This window comes from Ornithodoros turicata, chromosome 4, assembly GCF_037126465.1.
Source record: "Ornithodoros turicata isolate Travis chromosome 4, ASM3712646v1, whole genome shotgun sequence".
NCBI lineage: Eukaryota > Metazoa > Arthropoda > Arachnida > Ixodida > Argasidae > Ornithodoros > Ornithodoros turicata.
Genome location: NC_088204.1, coordinates 67,939,722 through 67,961,576, shown reverse-complemented (window position 1 = coordinate 67,961,576; position 21,855 = coordinate 67,939,722). Strand labels below are relative to the sequence as shown.

Genomic DNA, 21,855 nt, shown 5'->3' with positions numbered 1-21,855 from the left:
CACATTGACCTGAAATAGGTGTCAATAGGTGTCTGATACAGCGTCACGTACTGCGATCCCAGGGACGCTCGTCAACCCAAGCAGGCTTTACGGTCGTGTGTCTTGCTTGTGTGTCCCGTTTCTGTGTTGTCGTTTACCTCTTTTATTATTATTTTTTCTTGCCTGTGTTGTCCTCTCTTTTTTTTCTTTCGCTAAACGATACCCCTCCCCCCTTTACGTTCTCGTGCCCCGAAACCAATTACAGGATGAAAAAGAAGTGCGAAGCACACATGTGACATACGTCAACATTTGTATACATAATGTTTAATGTTTGCATGAACAGGCTCAAACTCTTTCTGGTTTAACAGTAGCTTGTTCGTGACAGGGCATATGGCGGTTGAGTTAAATACGGGTAAAAAGGCGTGTGTCAGAAGGATAATTTATTATCGGAGACATTATGTATGCTTAATTAAGTAACACATGTCCAATAGGACTGAATGTAATAGCTTAGTACTTCACATAGCATCAGAGCAACCGACGTAGGACTGGAGATACAGAAGGTAAATAGCACTAATTTATTAGAACTCTGTCGATTCCACTTGTACTTGTAAATGTACAATTCCTGACGGAGAAATCAAACTCCTCAATACGTAATCTATACTGCTTTCGTACGGTGTATGCAACGCCTGTGGGTACAAGTTGCTTGGACACGCCGCGTTCCGCGAGGTACGCTACATACGCCGTGTCGTGAGCTGGGATTGCGGCGTGCGTTAAGAAACCACCAGTAGGACAAAATTAATTCGCAGACCGAACACGTTGTCGTCGCTCATGGTCATAGGATGTCCCGCGACGTAAAGCCACGAAATCAACAACAACAACAATAAATGATAACGATGAGATGAGGTGTTTCACCGCGGTGGTGCGGTACCCTACTCCATTGCACGGGAACATTGTGTGAAGATGATGAAGCAAGGATGAAAATGAACCCAAAGCATGTGGGCCCTGATATAATGTCTTCGGGTCAGTGAGCGTGGTCTCACTATATATGTCTTGCGCGGTACCTCGTGCTTCTATCTACAAGGTCGAGACGGGCGAATTTTTGTGAAAGAACGCCGGAATACGTAGTTTTCGAATAAACTAATGTACGCAGGTAGTTGATGAGCGTGTCAGATTTTCATTTTCACCTCTTCATTAGAAGAATGCAGGGGCGCCGGAAGGTGGGGGAACGGGGGCGGTCGCCCTCCCTCAGAGTTTTCGCTGTGATGGTCTCGACATCCCAACTTTTTCATCTGTACGTGTCGTCTGAGACAGACTCGCTTTCAGCTCTGCTACCGCGCGGAGTGAAAGCGAACACCCGTTTAAACAGTAGAAGACTAAATTTACCCGAATAGATACCATCCCCCCCCTTCTATGTGATACTGTATGAGCAGACCTGTTGGTGAAGAGTAGCGACACCCCATTCAGTAGCCTTGCTTAGACGATACAGAAAAACGCAGATTTCGCTCCAGCAAAGGACGTCGTCTTGTTTTTGATTAACACCGGGAAACATTCGAGGATAGACAAGGAAATCCAGCGGCAAAGAGTCTTTACGCGGTTCGCAGGTGTGCGTGGTGACAGCGTATCTGCTGTGTTTGTCTGAGCCACGGCCAGAACACTCGGCAGGGCGTTCTTAGTGTAACAACAATGACACCCTTGTAGAGGACACCATTGAGCTTTTCACGAGAACAAAAACAATAAATAAATAAGTGATTAAACAAATACGTAAAGGAACACGCCACTGATCGCTTCCTTCTGTATGGCTTATCGCACTTAATGAGAGAATCAACCAATATTTCAGTTTGTGCTGCTCAATTGCGCCAATTTCTGTTTCGCTTAGGAACACAAGGTGACCTTCCAACCCCCTACCCTATACAGTCATCGGACTGCATGGACGATGCGTTCCTCATAAGCAGATCAAAAACTCCTCAAGGTTAGGTTAGGTTGGGTTGGGTTAGGTTTTGGGATAGGGCTCTCCCCTCCCTACCATGAGGGACTTCCGACGCCCATGCAAGTATGGGTCACATTTCATTTGCAAGGAGTTTGACATCGAATTTCACGTGATTTCATCGGCGCACGTGCTTGTAAGCGTCATATAATACGGATATCTAGGGCGCCTAAGTTTCCTGTTTGTAGATGATTCGTATAGGACCGTTAGAATACTGTAATATCATTAATACACAAGTAGATGTTGACCTATTGAAATATTACAGTCATCCAAGAGCCAGACGGCAGCAAGAACAGAACCTGCGCCTCTTGACTATTGTTCAAGTGATCTAGTCATTACGCTGCGCTAGTGCCTGCTCTTCTCTGGTGGATAACCATTAGAGGGTACCGGGAAACGATCTACGGAGACATGTTTCACGTGACGGTTGAACTTCTTCTACTCATCAGTTTCGACGTCTTAAGTAGCCCTGCCACCGCTAAAATCGACCACGACACTGTAGATGTCGCTTTCGGTGAGTAGGCCAGGCCGCACAAGGCTACTTAAAAACGGTCATGTCTCTGGAACGGGATGATAACTTCGATGTACGGTAAAAGAGCGAGATTTACATCGGTGGTGTTTACAACGGGTTGCATTGTCGTAGGTGACTGTCGGCTCGTCGCCACCTTGGTTGGTCAGTAGTCGAAAAGCAAGACAGCGGCAGGGATCGAACCTTGCATCTCTCGATTGTCGGTCAAGTGCGGTAACCACTACGTCACGCTGGCATCTGCTTTCCGACGACCTCACAGCAATCGAGAGAGATGTGTGGTTCGATTAATGCCGTTGTCTGGCTTTTCTTCGACGACTGCCATACCTAAATTATTCATGTTCTTAGGCACCCTGAGACTCGTGTTGGGTTCGCCGTATGCTTCAGCCTCAGCAAAATCGCTTTCCATCATGTTGTCGGATCTCTTCTCTGTCGGCAATCTTCGATCATCAGGGCTTGTGCGTCGATGCCCACAGCATAACCGTCGGCAGACGATGACGACGTCACTGACGATGAGACGAGGAATGCGTTTATTCGGGCAAGGACATTACTTCCGTGCCTTCGCACCGTTACTATATCATGCACTCAGTGAACTACAAGCCAGAACATTGAGGAAAACAATTATGTTACTACGTAGGAACTCTTGAAGACACTTACGCGTCCCACTCCCATTGTTTCTCGAAGGCACTTGACCTTGCTTGCAGCAGCATCACTGGCGGAGATACCTGCCCCGATGTTTATAAGCCGTGTCACCTGCAGTATTTGCGGCTCCAGTTTCCCGGGCCTCTCTCACCCGGTTGCTATAAAGTCCGGAATACAGGTTCACGTCGATGCATACAACGGCCTTTTACGTTTATTCTGCGAAGGTTCCCGTCCAAGTGTCAGACCTCATTTAACGGTTCCCTTCCTCAGGCATAACATTTTAAGCCTTATAGCTAGCTCTGACCAACTTCTTTGTGTGCTTTGTGTTATCGTGTTACTTGCAATAATTACGAGCACGTAAACATCATTTTAAGGTCACTGCAAATACAAGGACGTGTCGATACCGGACGGCGGGAAACATCAAATGGTGACCAGCGAATGCGCACTCGTGACATGCAAGGCAATGGAAGCCAGAGTGGAGATCCACAGGTGCGACCCGGCGCCAGAAGGGTGCGTCACCTCCAATGTCGGTCACTATCCCAACTGCTGCTCTAAGATGACGTGCACGTAACGGTGTGCACCCAAGCATCCATCGACTGTAGAAAGTGTGTAATAAAGGGAAAAAAAAACTTCGTTGACCGGTATTATCTTGCACGTAACTGACATGATGCCTAATGAGGGATGTCAGAGGTAGAGTCAACAAACAAGCTGCGCTTCAGAGTAGCAAGACACAGGGGTGCCCTCCAATGTATTGCTCCATAGACAAAAGCGTGCTGGTCGAACACAATGTATCCTGGACAGGTACTGGTCGCACGTCACAGCAAACGTCAGCGCACACGTGTCCTTAAAGATGGCCGCGCCCGTGATCGGCGACCAAGCCGTTTGTAAACAAACGCGTTTGATGTTTATGTGCGCAGTTTTGGACGTCTTTCCACTACGGTAATTATTTCGATTCAATAACCTCGCACTAAAACGCGCAGTTTTGCTAGGCCTCGTTCTGTTGACCACTTTCAAAGCTATGATGACGACCCCGCGTACACACTGAGAAAAAAAAAGGAGTGAAATAAGCTCCTTTTCGGGGGTAAAATGCCCAAACACCCACACTGCAAGCAACCACTCCCATTCGCGAGTGAAAGCAACGCCTAGGGTCCGTGGAGTAAAATAGACGCCCAGGGGCGAGGTGTTTAATTTACACCCATACCGGTCTCCTCATACAATCTGCATACGGGTGTGAAGTAAACCCCTTGGTAGGGTTAGATTTACTCTATTGTGGAGTTAATAATACCTTTCACTAGTATTACTGTTTAAAACAATTAAACGATAATGCATTTTTTATACTTAAGCGCAAGAATTGACTGAAACATTCAAGTGATGGTACATGGAATATCTTTATTATATACTGCTGTAAGCAACGGTAAAAAAACATCGGTGTGGAAATGTATATTGACTTTTCCGACGCGTCTCTATAACACTCCCTTGGGGAGTAATACTTAAGTAACGGGAGTAAAGAATGAAGAAATTCATGTAAACAGAAAAAATGCAGCGGCGCGGCGACTTGGAAGCGAGCCAATAACGTGCAGGGGGTGTAACTTTGACTTAAACTCTCTTTCAACTCCTTTTTTTCTCAGAGTGTAAGACGCACTGAGCGGATGCGACGAACTTAATCTAAGGAGAAATGGCCGGGTTACCATGTCGCGGAAGAACCATCGTATCATAGGCGCCGACTGCGGGGGGGCGCGGGGGCCCTTGCCCCCCCCCCCCCCCTCCCCGGGAAGTCCCGCTAAGAGACTGACACCAACCTTTGGGGCTCGGCGCGCCCGGGTCAAAAGAGCGAAGAGACACCAACCCCAAAAATGCATGTTGCAAGTTGTAAAATATGTATCCGCCCACCATACTCATGATCACAGTAGAAGGTGAGGCGAAGAAACACAGAGGATGACACAACACATAGCCTGAAACGACGATAAAAACCGGAGACACGGAACAGAAAAAAGACAACACGTCTTGTGTTGTGCTTTTTCTGTTCCGTGTCTCCGGTTTTTATCGTCGTTTTACAATGTACCAGCTCGCCTGCACCCTTGCACTTCTAACATAGCCTGAATTTCGCCCAAAGCAATCAGATCAATGAAACGAAGCAGTCGAAAAGGTACCAGCAGCTGCCAATGAGGTGTAACGGTAGGATCTTAGGAACGCATATCCGTTGGGAGCGGGTTCAACTCCCGCTGCTCCATTTCATTGACCATATTCATTATATTGCGCGCATATCGGGTCAAACACCGAGGATTCAATGCATTTTGTTCCTTTTGCACTCAGTTTTCAAAGGCATAATGCCTTCAGTTGCGCACATGTTCACTGTTTACGTTCGCTCTGTTTTTTTTTTCCTTTTTTTTCTGTTCTTCCTTCCTTTTATTTCTATACCAGTTCTGCATACATCATAGGATCCCGCAGAGTGTGTGATTCTTCAGCTTTAGTTTTGTGTTCTTCATTTTTCTTTTCCTTTTCTTTCCTTCTTTTTGTTTTCTTTCGCTTTCTTCTTTTCTTTGCCTTTTTTTTTGTCTTCCCCCTTTGACTGTTTTTTTTAATAACAACCCGACATCCATCTGACTTACCTTTCCTTTCTTGTTTTTCTTAATAAACATACCCCCCCCCCCCCTCGGGAAAATGAAAACTCTCCGCCTCTGCATCGTATAACTTACGCTGGCAAAATGTGTTCACCTCTGGGCGTTATGCCGATGGAAATATGTCGGCAAGCGCTAAAACGACACGTAAAGAAAAAAAGATGGTTAAGAAACAAGCGAGCCTGTGATGTTGATGCAAATTGTAAGACCCCGAGACTATAGGGAGCACGATGGGACAGACACAACACGAAGTCTCAACAAGGCTTGAGACTTTCTGACTTCGTGTTGTGTTTGTCCCTTCGTGTTCCCTTGTCTTGGGGTTTTACATTTTTTTCTTCGGTGACAACATGGGAGTGATACATTTAATGGCTGAAAGACCATCCGGATCATAGCCGAATAAGCTAGTGCGATCCGTAGAAACATGTCAAACATAAATATATGACAGCAGTGTGCACTGAACCACAGAACTGCTACACTAAAAATTCACAAGTTACAACAATCCTAAACAGAAGGCATATTAATACAGTTGGTTAATGCACGACAGTGCTGCGATAGACAGGTATCTATGTTGGTTCATGATCAGCACTGTAAAGTAAGTGCCTGTGTAAAGCTAATTTCAAGTTCTTAGATGAAATTACAGACAGCGGTAAGGAGTTCCATTTAATTACGCCTTGGTGTTATAAAGTTCGCATTCCATGCTCAATCGATTGATGATGCCCTTACACAGAGCGGCTAGTGCCAGTTACAGAGGAAAAATGAAGACCTGGAACAAGCTCTTCAGTAATAATACGTTTCCTTATCATCAGTACAGTCCTCTCAAAACACAATGTGTTGAATGGCAGAATGCGCAGTGACTAATACAAAGGTATGGACCTGATTGCCTAGGATGTGCATTCAAAATTGTACGAATTATACGGTTTTGCAGAAGCTCAATGGGTCTTACGTAAGTTTTATAAGTGTGCCCCCATGATTCGACGCAGTATAAGAGATGGCATTGGACTAATGGAAAATACAGATTCTTAAGATAGTCAGTGGGAAGATTTTTCTCACCCCGTACAAAGCGCCAGGTGCTTGAGATAGCTTCGAACATACTTGTGAAATATGTGGACACCCAGGTACTTAATACTATTAAGACATTCAATGCATGAAAGAAAGTTACAATGGCTCAAAATGACGTTTTCTATGACATGTGACCAGTACAAGATGGCGGTTTTCCGAGAAGGACCCGAGTGAGGGTATTGTTACAAAAATATCGCGTTTATGCCACTCCCGTGATTGAGTTCAACGGGCGAGCAGTAGTGGCAATTTTGTTTACGCACCAAGCCAGCGGTCAATTAACGGGCCTCACGATGCCCTCTAACGAGCGCACTCCAAAATGTTGTTCCTGTTGCGAGCACCACATCAAAGTAGATATACAGCCTTTAGCTTTGCTCCTCCTCGGTCACCCCGCCGAACCTCATCGTCATCATCTATGGTTGTTCTTGTTCTCCTCGGGACGCTCTCGTGGACAATAGATAAATAATGCCGTCCGAGGATCACGCACCTTCCCTAACCCATGGCCTCCACGACGAGGGTCTGTGATGTTAGCTGTCTCTGCCCCTCACCTGGGGATGGCGCTGGTGCGCATCGGAAACAAAATGGCTTCGCCTGCCCTCCTATGGAATTCGTTGTCGGTACTCTGAAGTGAATCTTATTTGGTGACGCTAGTGAGACGCTCCTCGAGTCTATGGGCTGACCACACTGTATAAAGAGGATTACGGTGTCCACAGAAGCAATTGTTATTTTCGAAACCTTCATAACTGGCTGGAACCGCGATAATTATAGTGTCTATCATAATGTGTGCAGCGGATGAAGGATTTATAAGAAAACTACACAGACATAACATAAAAAAGCAAAGATTATTCAAACGTTTCGTCTCCCGTACGGGAGACATCAGTCCCGAGCAAGGCGAGGAATTATCGCTAATAAAATTACGTACCTAAGAGTCACGATTACAGTATCTAAAGTGACTCATTATTCTCACTGGATACCTAGAGGGGTTACAACACTTGATACACGTGATTGATTGCATCATCCACGGAATGTACTTCACAGACTACTGGGGAAAAATATGTGTCCACGTACCGTACCTCATGGGCTACAGATCCTTGATCGAACTTCCGCGCAGGGCTCTCATGTCATAGGAGCGATGACCTCCGCTCATTCACTTGTTCTCATTGGTCCTCGAACGAACGTGATCTCTCCCACGACGCCTCACAGGTGGAACCGCTGGCCGTAATATCAGAGACGCATCGGTTGCGGTATTCACGGTACCGATTTTCTGCTGCTTCCGCCTTTACTGTAAAACCCGCGTCGACGCAATTAACCGGTATAACTTTTTGCGCTCATCCAGCATAACTTGGGAAGAGGTGCCACTGTGATGGACAGGCATGACGGAGGATACGAGATGATCCTCATGGAGCTATACTCCTTGTTAATGGTGATTGACCTTATGGCTGCTGTTCGTCCCTCAGGTAGGATGTGCTCTACTGTTGTAAATCCAATAGGCAGACAGATTCCCTGAGCTGCCGCAGTAGGTTCCAGCCGGGACCTTGAACGGTAGTGCAAACGCGGAGCCTCTTGTCCCAGGATCCAATGCCAGTCCAAGTTGTAGCTTCGAGGATCTCCGTGAAGTGCGGTACAACTATGATATCGCACGGTACCTGAGCTTCTCTGTGAGCAGCGAAATAAATGCATATGCAATAATTTCAACAATTCAAGCAATTCCGCCACGATCAATGCTATTTTTTTGCGGCCGCATACACTTAAAGACATGGACGTTAAGGAGCTACCGCTTTTTCTAAAACCCCTTTCCACGAAATATCATTTACTGCAGTTGGGACACAACTGCGGGCAATAAGACAGCTACGTCTACCCATCCGTGAGTTGCTGCAATCGTCGCATTGAGCGGTTCATAAAAAGCACGCTATTTCAAACATATTCAACTGCATGATTGCGTGTTTTTTGAAAGGACAGACCGCACGTCAAATTGAGTGATTTAATGAACTTTTTTATAGTAGTGCATACTGAAACCATAGTATACCACATCCCGTTCTTTGGTGAAGCGAACCTCAACTGTCAAAGCGACAACCTGACGACAAGCCACTTGTGTCTAGCCATATTGCGCAGAAATTAGCACGTGCAGCTCACACGGTAAGTGATGGGTATTTATGTAGATATTTGTGCTTTGCTTGTACGACAAGTGATCCACTTAGGTTACCAGGGCTGGAGCAAAAAAGAAATCACTCGACATCTTCCACTTTGTGCCTCCTGGGTGGACATCTCCAGTTGAAGGAGGGGTACGTTGATTTTGCAATTTCCATTTCCCAGTTTATACTCTGAAGTTCCATGAACATCAGTGCTCCAAAGCATCTATTATTACGTTCGAAAGCGTATCGGGCCCTCATCCGTTACGGTCAGCGGCATGGCCGAGAGGGTAAGTCGCCCGCTGACGACTGGGAGGTGGTGGGTTCGAATCTTACCACCGGCTCTGCTGTTTGAGTGCTTCCCTGAGATTTCTGGCAAACTTAACGGAAGAATGTCGACACTGTTCCGCATGAAGTCGGCCCAGAATGCATACTAACCACTCCTGTGCCCCGCCACTCCTTCCTGCTGTCTTATCTCCATCTGCCCATATCTATGCGTCGCTCACAGCCATAGTTGCTTCGCGGCGCGAACACGGGGTAAAAAAGATCGTCCGTTATGTTGCAGTTGCTGTTAGTCGTGGGCACACATCATGCAAGAGTTTCTAATTAGAAGTGAGCGTCCCTTGGTGCTGCAGTTCAACGCCCACGAAAACAACAACAATATGAATCATGACGATGATGTTTGTGGTGCTTCATTGATGGGGAGAAGCTACCAACCCCATCGCACCTGAGACATTAGATGAGTGATACGACAAACTAAGTAAAATTGTCTAAACAGATCACAGAATTATTCAGTGGTCCTCGGGTGAATGCGCACTACAGAATTCCAGAAGTAAACAAAATGAAATAAAATGAAGCACGCATGGAAGGAGAACCGAGGCCAATTCAAAACCACTGGGCAAGCCTGCGGTCCTCAGCGACGCCATGAAAAGTCGAAACCCCGATGATGTTGCACAGGGATCTTGGCAAGGGCGTATGATTGCAACCATATTGAAGGGCTTTCCGCTGATACTGTTCAAATGAGCTCGAAGTACTTGAAGAGAGAAGGAAGTCACTGAAAACGTTAACCAGCTGCAGGACTCGAACCCACATTCCTTCTTCGTTCATTCATTCTTCTTGTTGAGGCTTTGTGTGTTGGTTTTTCGTGTTCCAGCCTCGGAACATCAATTTCTATCGAAGTACTTGTCTCTCCGTTTCGTAGATCTCATATTGTACGAGGACATGCTAAATGCTCAGCACGGCCCACAGAACGTCTGTGTCTAAACTACGCCTATCGCGTGATCCGTTGTAGGAACTTCAGCTGAAGGATATCAAACGACAAGAATGCCGTTGCCTTATCGGTTCCTGGCTGCTCTTTTAGTGGTCCTTTCTGGGGAAGCTGCTAGAGTTACATACAGGACCGTGGATACAGCTGATGGTGAGTTGCTTTGGCACAAGGACATAGGAGAAAGTCTTCCATAGTGTGCATGAATACTACCTCGAAGAAGTTAGTAATCTGATAGTCGCTTGGAAACTGCAAGTTCGAATGGAACGCGGATAGGCCCTTTTATTTTTGCATCTATTCTTGAGGTCTTGAGGGTCAGGTACTTAGCAGGAGACGTAGAGAGATATTGCGCAGAAGACTGAATTCGTTGCTGCAGTGATGATGACATTGACATGTCGAAGAGTTCTCTTTTATCGCTATGGCGTTAACTTTCGAAGATGTTCATTGTTGCTTAAATACGTAATGTATTTACCTAAGAAGAGATCCTATTCTGTTGAATGGTGACGAACTGCAATCTGCGAAGACACGTCATGGCATGTGTAAGTGGGTGAATTTTTGTCACAAATGACTTATTATGATCGAAAGTAATGCGTTACTTTTTTAGCCGTTACTTGATTAGATTTTCAGCTGAGTAACATGCAAGGGTAAAAAATCATTGTTGCCACAGGAATAATGTTGATCGGTTACGTTTTCAAGTAACGTGTATAACTAAGTCCTTCCATTTCTATTTTCATTCACATTTAGATAACTTCCTAATGTCACGTGTATAATGTCGCTGCCGCATCACTCATACTAGCAACCACCCTAAGCCCGTGGTCTCACATGATAGAACATCTGCGTGCTCAGGAGTATTTCATGGTCTTTCTCCGTGACACCACACTCCTCTGTATCCTATGATGTGCCTGTGTACACTTGTGTGCTGTGTGTGTGTTTTTTGTTTGTTTGTTTGTTTGTTTGTTTGTTTGCGTTCTGTTTTTGCCTAGAGTTTTCTTGATGTTTCCGCCTTCCCTAATGTTGACCTACCGACTCTGCTGACTGATGACTGCCTTGGGATAATTTCCCCGCTCATTTTAATTTATCTGTTGTTATTGTTGTTTTGTATAGTGCCCTAATTTTTTTTTAAAGCGCGACGCACTATAGGCACTAATTATATCAGCTTTATCAGCCTATCACGCAATGCGTTTTTCCCGGTTTTTGACTACGACAGCAAAATATAACCTCGAACCGATCTTCTCGTGACGTCACTTCTTCTTCTTCATCTAACTGGATGGTGTCTGACGACACACGTTTGTAAAGAGAAGGTAGTCTATTGCACTCCGAAGATCACGCGCTGTGCGAGCCCCTGTGTCCCTCCCAACTCTTCACCTCCTAGCCCGCTTTTATTATTTAGTCACACTTTATCGTGGAGAGAGGAGTGTGTAGTTTTCCGTTTGCATGACGACGCGTAGACGGTTGTAAAGAGTGATCGCAACAACAACAACAACAATAAATGAAGAAGTGATGATGAGAGGGAGGGCAGACGTACACGAATGAATGTCATTTCCCATCTGCCTGTGCCGACGTCTCTCACTGCTGTTCGGCGTCACTGTCAATGGTAGCCTGGACAAGTCGCAGTTATAAAGGCCCAACAGCAATTGTTTAAATGAGAAATGTGGGACTTCACGTACCAAATCCACGAACTACAACATATGAGACGGAGCAATACATGCACTGGGTTACAGGTGGTCTGTCGACCCCTTTAAGAAGCCTTTCACTCTTATGTATCCTAACAGGACAATGCCTTTACGACGACTACGCGCTCGATGATAACGAAGAGTACCAGGCGGATTCCTGCGAAATCGTCAAGTGCAAAGCCTCCTCAAAAGTATTGGAAGTTACGACATGCTACGTCCCGCCCGGATGTGAACCACAATATCGAGGTTGGTATCCGGACTGCTGCGAACAAATGGAATGCACTGAAGAATAAACACGCGCTGTAGAAACACAATAAAAAGCTTTAAATATGCATTCAGTCGATTGTTCTCAACGTTCATCATGAAAAGCCGAATTAATTTAATTTGTGAACGCTTTGCTGTCGCAGGAAATACTTCAAAAAAGGGGGCACCGTGCCCATGTCCTACATATGAAATGTCAGCAGTCAAAACGGAATGGCAAAACCGAAGAGGGAGCTCACCCGGAGTAGTGTCGGTATTAAATGGGTACTAAAGTGGAAAAATTTCTCCTCGTGAAATGAACGATCCTGTTACCTTGAGAGGGAGGGAACGGGATTAACCCGTTGGTGATTTGCGCCATTGAACGAAACGGTAATTTGCGTTTTCGTTCTTCTTCTCATTCTCAAGACGCGCGGCTCTGCGTAGCTGCCTTCCATTGGTCTCTTCAAACGGTTTGCTCAATCATCGCGGCAGATCGTTGTCGCGCTTATTAAGCTGAAATTAACAGTTTCGTTCTCGCATACGCGTTCAGCGCACAGCGTTCCTGTCGTATTGCTGTCAAGGTAACTGCTTCATCGACTCCGCGAGGAGCAATTCTTGTTCTTTCGTGCCTGTTTGAGGTCATTCTGACCACACTGACTGTGCATTCACACGAGAGCCATTCCCTAGAGCACCCCAGTGGAACATGCGCAAAACGCCATAGCTTTCTGCTGCCAGTGCGAGCGCTCAACATCACAATTTTTCGTGCGCTTCTAACCTAAGGGAATATCCTGCGGCTAAGCCACAAGATGTTCCGTAGCAAACGACAGGACTGACGTATGTGATGTGGCCGATATTCCGGCGTCGTTCGAACTCTCAACGCCGTAGGCACCGTAGGTCGCACCATAGGCTCTTCCGCTCCCTTAGCCGTCTTCCGTGCAGTCGATCGTATCGTTCATCTCGTCATCTCATCGTATTTAATATCTAATCGCATCCCTTCATCCCCTCTTTTTTTTTAAGTTCCGTGTTAGCGCCGCGAAGCAACTGTGGTTATGAGCTGCGTACAGACGTGGACAGATGGAGAGAGGACAGCAAGAAGAAGTGGGAGACAGGGGGGGTTAGTATGCGCCCTTCAGAGGGAACTGTGCCAACATTCGTTAGGAAAGTCATCGGAAAACCCAGGGAAAACGTCAGGCAGCAGAGCCGACGACAGGATTCGAACCCGTGTATCTTAAACGCTATGCGAAGGGAGCTGGTTCATCATCTCTTGCATCCAGCCATTGATCCATGGGGGGGGGGATATCCATGGCATACTACATTTGCCTGCTACTACTACATTACTACATTTGCAGACGCGGCAGAACACCCGCCCTTTTCTTTTTGATGCTCCTCCTACTGGAATATTCCCCGGGTATATGCAGCTCGTATGAATACACTGTGTGGTGGTAGAAAGTGATGGGGCAGTCTGAAGGGCGAGCGAGGATCCTGGTTATAAGTATTTTGGTAGTTCAAGATCACATAATGCAATCTATAATGCCTAACGAAACATAAACGAAAAATAATCCTCAACAAGAGATCTATTTGGCAGATCGCCGTGTCTGTATTTCTCAAAGATGATGACCTGCGCATGCTCCCATCATGTTTCTGGTGCTCTGTATTTTATTCGCCATATGTGGCGCTAGGCGTCCTGCGAATTCCGGAAAATAAAAGTAGACACGCAATAACCTCCATTGCCCTATATACCAATGTCATTCCGACTTCACTCACAGGATACCCTACATTTAACGGGGGTTGGGTACAACAGCTCGAGTGTTGAAACAGTCTATGTCGCGATAATATCATGATGTATTTGTTGTTCGTGGTTAATTCATTCCAAGGCCTACTTAATGCCAACGCCACCTATAGATACAGAAGGTCTGCTTAGTGGTGGTGGTGGTTGTGAAAGGGCTCGCCGTTGTCGGCCTCACAGAGGTGGGCAAATAGAAATCGAATAATAGAAAAAAGTGACGAGAAAATAGGTTTCTGAATACGTTTCTATAGCTGCAAGTGCACACATTTAACTCATCCAGAGAAACGAAAACCAAAATTGACAGAGGCTGAATATGCACCCGGTACAGAAAGCACTTCGTCAAAGCACGTTCCCGGAGTCTTATTGCAGTTGACAGAAGAAAAGCAACATAATTCAGTCACGACAGCCTCAGACACTCATCTTGAGTTTTCTTTTTAAGAACGAAATAACGCATTTACGGTTGTTTTTACCTACTGCTTTTGTGCAGTGGTATAAGTATGCACACCTCAAAAGAGGAGGGCAGCTTCGACGGCTGAAGGTAAGCAACCTCTTTCAATCTCTTTGGCGCATACTGAATAGAGGGGAGTCTATCGTGAAACCCTGACGGAACCACCACGTCACGAGGGCATCTTCCGTAGGTATTATTCTGTTTACGAGTACCTTGCGAATATTACGACTAAAAAATTTGTAATGAACATGACACACTCTAACAACACAACTTCACCGCATAGCACGCTGTGCGCCAACCATTGCCACGACTGATAGGGTCATCGCTAACACGAAGAGAGAATGAGGCGTACGCCTTTTTGTGTCAATTTGGATATATGATACGACAAAATTCGTGGAAATACCGCTTGTTAAAAACGACATGGCGTTTAAAGCCTCGCCAAAATTTTGCGAGAGCTCTAACGCGTGAGCAATATTCCAATACCTGTGGGTAACTTAGTTACGGTCACGTTTTACAGTTACTTTAACCAAAAGTGGTAACCAGTTACAACTACAAGTCACTTTTGTAGACAAATATGTAGTTACTACAAGAGGTAACTAAGTTATAGTCACTTGCTATACCTGTAACATACACTCTTTAAAATGAACTTCACAGGATAGCACGCTCCTAGCCAACCATTATCTCGAATGATATCGTTATCTGCCCTGATTTGTTGAAAATACGGGGCGTACGCCTTTTCTGTGACAATTATGAACAGGATAAGTGTCACAGAAATGGCGTACGCCCCCCGCTTTCAACAAATCAGGGCAGATAACGATATCATTCGAGATAATGGTTGGCTAGGAGCGTGCTATGAGGTGAAGTTCATTTTTAAGAGTATACTTAACGCACGAGACTGTAAACGTTCATACCGGCAGCCGTCTGTGTGCGGAGAGGGGGGGGGGGGGGTAATGGCAATATTTGGCTCGTCGTAGTTGGCCGCGCAGAAGTAGGCGTCGTCACGACTATACGAAGAACCTGTTCTGCCGCTCTCCTGGCCAATCACTGCCAAACAACCATTTCTGCACTTCTGGGTCTTCCTGACATGCCTTCCTCCATCCAGATGGCGCTGATAAATGTGGCCGTAAAATGCACTGCATTATGCACTTCATAATTGCCACAGTAAAGTCGTACATCACCTGTTCTCAACAAATCAGGGCAAAGAACGATGTTATTCGAAATGATGGTTGGACTACACAACTCTTAAAAATGAGTTTCACCACATAGCACGCTCCTAACCAACCCTCATCCCGAATGACAACGTTCTCACTCCTGATTAGTTGAACAGGGGAGGCGGAGCCTATTTTGTGACACTTATGCAGTTCATAATTGTCACAAAAATGGCGTACGCCTCCCGTTACCGGCAAATCAGGTGAGAGAACGATGTCATTCGAGATGACGGTTGGTTAGGAGCGTGCTATGCGGTGAAGTTCTGTTGAGTGCAAGTGAATAAATGGCCGTTCCGCTAACGGCCGTAAGCTTGCCACGTGACTAGGGTATTATTTTTTCAGGGAAGCATTTTTCGTGACAGCTCCTGAAGGTGATAAGTGTGTTCATATCACGTTCACACGTTCATAAAAGAATCTATGTTTGAAGTGCCTTCCGTGCCCAATTAAATATTTCGCCACTTTCAGACACCATATTATAATCGGGTGATATTATTATTATACAGACACCATATTATATGGAGATATAAAAAATATCTCCATATTTTTTTCTTCTACCATCATCAACATCTTCTTCTTCTTCTAGTATTACCTGGACCTTGGCTGGCATTGCAGGAATGTTGGTTCCTGAATGTTTGATTTAACCATGCTTCTTCTTTCCTTCGATGTGATTTCATGTAAAAAGGAGAGAGGAGTACCAGAACCAAGCATGATGCCTCACTGTTGGCTTTCGGCAGCTCTGCTCTTGCTATTCCATGCCGCCTACAACGCCGCGCAAGACACCGTGGTTCATATTGAGCGCGTGCAGGTCGAGGACGGTGAGTTTCCTATACCGAAGTGACTGTTGAATAGAATTGAAAAAAGTTCACGTATGTGCCTTTCACGGTCAAACCTCAGGAATCTTCATTGTTTTTGTACTGCTTTCTTTCGCGTTCTTGTGGGTCCAGGACGCACAGAATATACGTAATCACGAAATGTTGTTCCACGAATTGTTCGGCATGTGACGCACACTAGCGGACATTGCGAACATCCTTCTGCGCTGTCGTTCGCACGATCGACGGAGACCCCGTTTACGCTTAGATTTACGCAGGATAATAGGTAACGTCTCATTAAGGCCAAAATCTCATTACGGCCGAAAGTCTCATTACGGCCGAAATCCTTTCATCCCCAAAAACCTTTCATCCCCAAGTGGCTCATTACGGCCAAAATCTCAATACGGCCGAAGGTAGTATCATTTCGGCCGAAGATGCTTCATCACAGCCAAAAAGAAAAAAAAAAGAAGAATTTGGCCGTGATGGGACATCTTCGTCCGTAATCAGACTACCTTCGGCCGTATTGAGACTTTGGCCGTAATGGGACACATGGGGATTAAAGGGTTATTTGCCGTATTGAGCCTTTTGGCCGAAATTAGACTTCGGCCGTAATGAGATGCCGTAATCGGACCGTAATACAGTAATCGCAATGAGAGGCCGTAATCGGATCATCTTTGGTTCACTAACTCTTAATGTCCTTCTGGGTTCCTGGAACAATCCATTCACCAAACGTTTAGCCTTTGAAACCTTTGCACGGTTATTAATGGGCACAGGATGGGTCTTTCGACTTTGACTGTGACATCACGAGTGTCCCTGTGATGTACCCGTGTGCATTCTAATGACCAATGCCTGCCACAACGCATGCATGCGGGTTTGCACGCCCTTACAGCTGCGACCAACCTCCTGGCGCGCTTTACATTAACGTATCACCCTCGCCCAATCACTGATATTTCTGTTACCGAAAAATTCGTGTCAGGCTACAACAATCGACTCGTGCTCTCGTTACACCGGAAAAATTTGCTGGTCCCCACTGGGGATCGCGCTAAGGGCTTGGCAGCAGTTCCTTCCATACCGTAATCGTAATCTTTATGTAGTGAATATTGCAAAATGTGCAGAAAGCGGGTCTGTGAGGGCAAGCCCTGTGCAAGCATATACATCTAGATTGAGCATAAGCGCATTCGTGCAAACATCTTGATAAGCAAGTCTGTCTTTGCAGTTTATACAAAATCGTCACCACTTCTTGCAGTCAGAAATGACATTTCCATTGAAGCTATAGTCAGTAACCACATAAGTCATACACTTAACCCCGACCCCACACAAGAATCGCTCCGCGCGCGCGAATGTAGTGCGGCGCGGCCAAGTAGGGACTCGGGGGAGAGATAGAGACGGCACTACGTCGCGAAGTGGAGGCGTCATGCGTGGGCGGTCCTAATTGTATATAGGACTTAAGTTGTCACTGAGTATACGGCGTGCACCTTCTTCTTTTCTCCTTTTTTTTCTGCCAAGCAGTAGAAGTTGTCCTCTGTGAATGCGCGCAACCGTGTGCGCCACGGCAATAATGGCCAAGGTAAATTTCAGTAACGTGAGCATGATCATTAGCGAAAGTACGATAGCAATACATGGTAACGAACTAGTCTTCTTTGCTTACTCTATGCTACGAGGCTTACTTTGAAGAACGCGTATTGTGCGCATTCGGAGTGTGCTGCGGAGGCCCTTCGACCTGAAGATTGATTGATTGATTGATTGATTCCTTGTTCGCGCCGCGAAGCAACTGAGGCCATGATTTTACCTAAAGCACGCATACTTAGAATAAGCTTCTTCCCATGTAGCGTCTGTATAGCCGTTAGAAAAGTTCCAGTACACATAATGTTCATGGTTGGTATTTCAGACAAGTGTATCTACGATGATGAAAAGTACCCCGACGGCGTGAGAGTCCAGAAGCTGGTGGGATGGTGCGGTGAAATTGAGTGCTACGCCCCGGGGAAAATCGTGTACCTCTACTCGTGCCTCATTCCGGAAGGGTGCGAGGAGCCAAAGGGAGGCACGTTCCCCGACTGCTGCAATCATCTCGTGTGCCACTGATGAAGGAGATGTCCAATAAAAAGCTTGAATGAAGGTGGCACGGTCGTTGCTTGATGCGGTCACCAGCGGGTATGACTCAGTGGTTAGCGTTCTGGCCATGTCATGTCGAGACTGGGAGGCAGAGTCGTAGCGCCGGGCGCGCGAGAGGGGCAGCCGCCCCAGGCGCCCTCACCTGAGAGGGGGCCGAACGGCAGGCCCCAGCAGGCTGGTTGGACACGGTAGAGCGGGAACGAAGAAAATTTGAATTTACGATCTCGACAGCACAAAAAAGCGTTTCATTTCTTTGTTTATAGGGCTTCTGACAGCAGTGGGAGGGGGGGGGGGGGGGGGGGGCGCTTTAGATTTACCCTGCCCCGAGCGCAAACTTGCCTCGCTACGGCTCTGCTGGCAGGTATGCGGGTTCGAATCTCGGTGCCGCCTCTGCTGTCTGGGCCCCAGACAGCAGAGGCCCCCCAGAAGACCCCAGACTCTGGGGTTTTTCCTGGGTTTTCCTCAGACGGTTTCAGACATGTGTCGGCACAGTTCACTTGGAAGTCGGCCCAGGACGCACATTCCCCAGGGCGTCAGTCGTGACGTTGCCCACATCTTAGGTGCCGACAACGGCGAGCCATCACCACCACCACACCGCCACTAGTTAGAGGCCGTCGTCTAAAGCGCCGCAACGAACTGAAAACAATTACCGTAATTTCACACGTATTAGCCACGACTTATGCGAGATTTTTTTTTTTTTTTTCTCGTGGGCGCTCTGCGGCTTATCTGACGACTATTTTTTCCTGGTATTTTCTCCATACGCCGGTTTTAACGAAAGCGCCGACAGTGTCTCCGGAACAGCGCCACGCTCTGGCAGTGCACGAACAATGCGAAGCGGAGGCGCATATCCATATTCGAGTAGACTGACCTTCCTGGTGCCTCTCCCAAAGCAGCTTTAACAAAAGTGTTGACGGTGGTTCATGTCCTCTGGAAGGCCACTGACCTATCGATCCAGGAAAAACGCCCATCAAGGGCACAATCCCATCTTAGTAGAACGCAAGAACTGACCTCCTTTGTTGAACAGCATATACCGACCCCGGAATATGAACCACAAGGTTTATGGCCTTCTCTACGCTCTCCATTGTCACACAAATCAATTGCGTCGTATTTCCCGCTGTTTATCTGCGAGTGTGGCTTATCTGCCGAAAAATGTTCAAAATTTCTTAAAAACGGGCTATGCGGCTTATATGCGGCGCGGATTATACGCGTGAAATTACGGTATATTCATTTTATTTCTCAAAGACTCAGCACACAAGAATAGCCAAAGCACAGTCAGTATACAGTCAAAGAACTTTAGGTGCTTCCACGAGCCACCGAACCTGCAAAACTCTATAAGTTCGGATTCAACAGGTGTAGGCGACGTAATCGAAAGTTGGCTTCGCTCTCCCAGTAACAGCGCGAGCGATTCCGCTCTCTACTCAACGTTGGAAATCTGCCAGCCGCTCTGGTGAAAACACAGAAATCAGCCTTCGGGAACCGATAATGACTGACGCACTGCAAATTGCGCACCGTGTGATCGAGTCGCACTTCTCAAAACTATATAGAAATTAATCTATGATACTTCCGTTCCACGCTTTGGAATAATACAGTGTGATACTCGTGGATTCAATGACATGCGTTCGGTAATATTCTGACAACACGAGATTTAAAGGAGTCGCGACTAGTACACTCTTAGAGAAAAGGGTGAAGCAGTTACACCATTTAGGAGGTAATACGAGGTCCGGCACTTCTTTCGGCTTCGTCGCACCTGCATAATAACTGCAACAGCCTTTAGTAGCACCTAACTTACCATTGCTAGTTGCCGTACATAGTGACTGCAGCAGGCCTCCACAAACTCAGTATGTGTAGGACAATCTACTTTTTTTGCTCCATGCGTCAGAGCGTTATCCTCCCTTCCATATCTACTCCAAAGTAATACACGCAAAATTTTGAGGCATTTTGTTACTTCTTTAAAGCGTCTTGTGTTCGTGACGAACTACGTAGTTCGTTAAAAGAGATAGGGCGCAGACTAACTGGTGCATGATGATGAAGGAACGAATAGCCGAGAGACACGGGACACGAAGACAGAGAACTCTTCTGAGAACTCTTGTGCTTGTCTTCGTGTCCCGTGTCTCTCGGTTATTCGTTCCTTCATCATTACGTAGTTCGTCACGGTTCGTCGTCTATAGCGACAAGGTACCTTGCCTCTATAGATATCCCTTCCAGTGCCATGCGCACCCAGCAGCCATCATGACTCCAGATACTTAGCCCCAGATATCTTTCAGTGAGAAGAAGAAAAAGAAGCCATCATGACATACCGTTGAGGCGTTCCTGGAGAGGGAGATGTAATGAGTGATACACTACGCACAATGCGCGCAAGGGCTGACAGGCTGCAAATGTTACATGGTGTCATTCCACCATAACATTTACAAATTCCTCCCTGGGGGGAATTCCTTATTGGTTGAGAACCCCTGCTCTAGGAGCAGGAGCGCTTTATAAAAGGGAAGCCATCTTGAAAGCCTCGCTCTTAGTATAGTTTTTTCACTTGGCGTAGCGTGTCATACCCCTGTCACACGGACACTTTCCATCCGCATTGAGCCAATGCTCATCTAGCTCAATGCGGATCCAGCGCTGCTACACGGACACGTTCGAGTAGGATCGAACTCCGATCCTGCTTAACACGATCAAGTTTGTTAAACGGGATTGAGATTCTCGAGACTGCTCGAAGACCGTCATTGGCATCCTCGAACTCAGCGAATTTGTTGTAGTCAACAAAAACATTACATTAATTTGCAAATGTTCCTATACAATTCTAATGGAATTCACGGTTACGGTTTTAGTCCAGCTATGACGGGCGACTGTGTTTGCTAATTTGTTTAATCTCGACCATTCTCGACACCGCGCCCCCTATAAAGGCTTAGCTTAGTGGACACCACAATGCGGAAGAAGACGCGGTTATTCTCGACTGTTTAGGAACATATTTGTCAAACCGAGCGTACTGCCTCGGAGCTGTTACCACCGCCTGTCGACAAGCCAACCTTTCAATACGCATTGAGTTGGACCATGTAGCAGCGTCGCGCACCGAACGCTCTTGAGAAACTCGATGCGGATCGGATTCAATCCGCATTGAAAATGGTGACACGGTGGTTGACATGGTGTGACAGGGGTAACACCTGCGACAGAGCTTAAGCGATGACATCAGTTGCGGCAGAAAATGCGCCACGATGTAACGGAAATGTTCAGTGCAGCTTCAACTCCTTTTACATTCCATTGTTAAGGATGTGTGAAGGGTACTAAAGTTGATTACATTGAGTTCTTGCCATGCACTTAAAATTTGTGCACCTACGTAGCATGCAGAATCCGACAGCAGCACAGGCGGGTATTTTCCCCGATTTTGTGCAATTT

At 46.4% G+C, this 21,855-nt stretch overlaps 1 protein-coding gene and 1 long non-coding RNA gene across 2 annotated transcripts; both read left to right on the top strand.

Moving 5' to 3' along the window:
* The first annotated feature begins 461 nt into the window (after positions 1-461).
* LOC135393373 (uncharacterized) lies at positions 462-3,761 on the top strand. The gene is made up of 3 exons (XR_010422598.1): positions 462-539; positions 2,229-2,474; positions 3,503-3,761. It is a non-coding gene; the product is annotated as an uncharacterized LOC135393373 (long non-coding RNA).
* A 5,094-nt stretch (positions 3,762-8,855) lies between these two features.
* Positions 8,856-18,479, top strand: LOC135393372 (uncharacterized). The gene is made up of 4 exons (XM_064623832.1): positions 8,856-8,938; positions 9,001-9,084; positions 16,233-16,365; positions 18,248-18,479. Exons 3-4 carry the CDS (start codon positions 16,257-16,259, stop codon positions 18,439-18,441), a joined length of 303 nt encoding a protein of 100 aa, XP_064479902.1. The 5' UTR covers positions 8,856-8,938; positions 9,001-9,084; positions 16,233-16,256; the 3' UTR covers positions 18,442-18,479.
* The last annotated feature ends 3,376 nt before the right edge of the window (positions 18,480-21,855 follow it).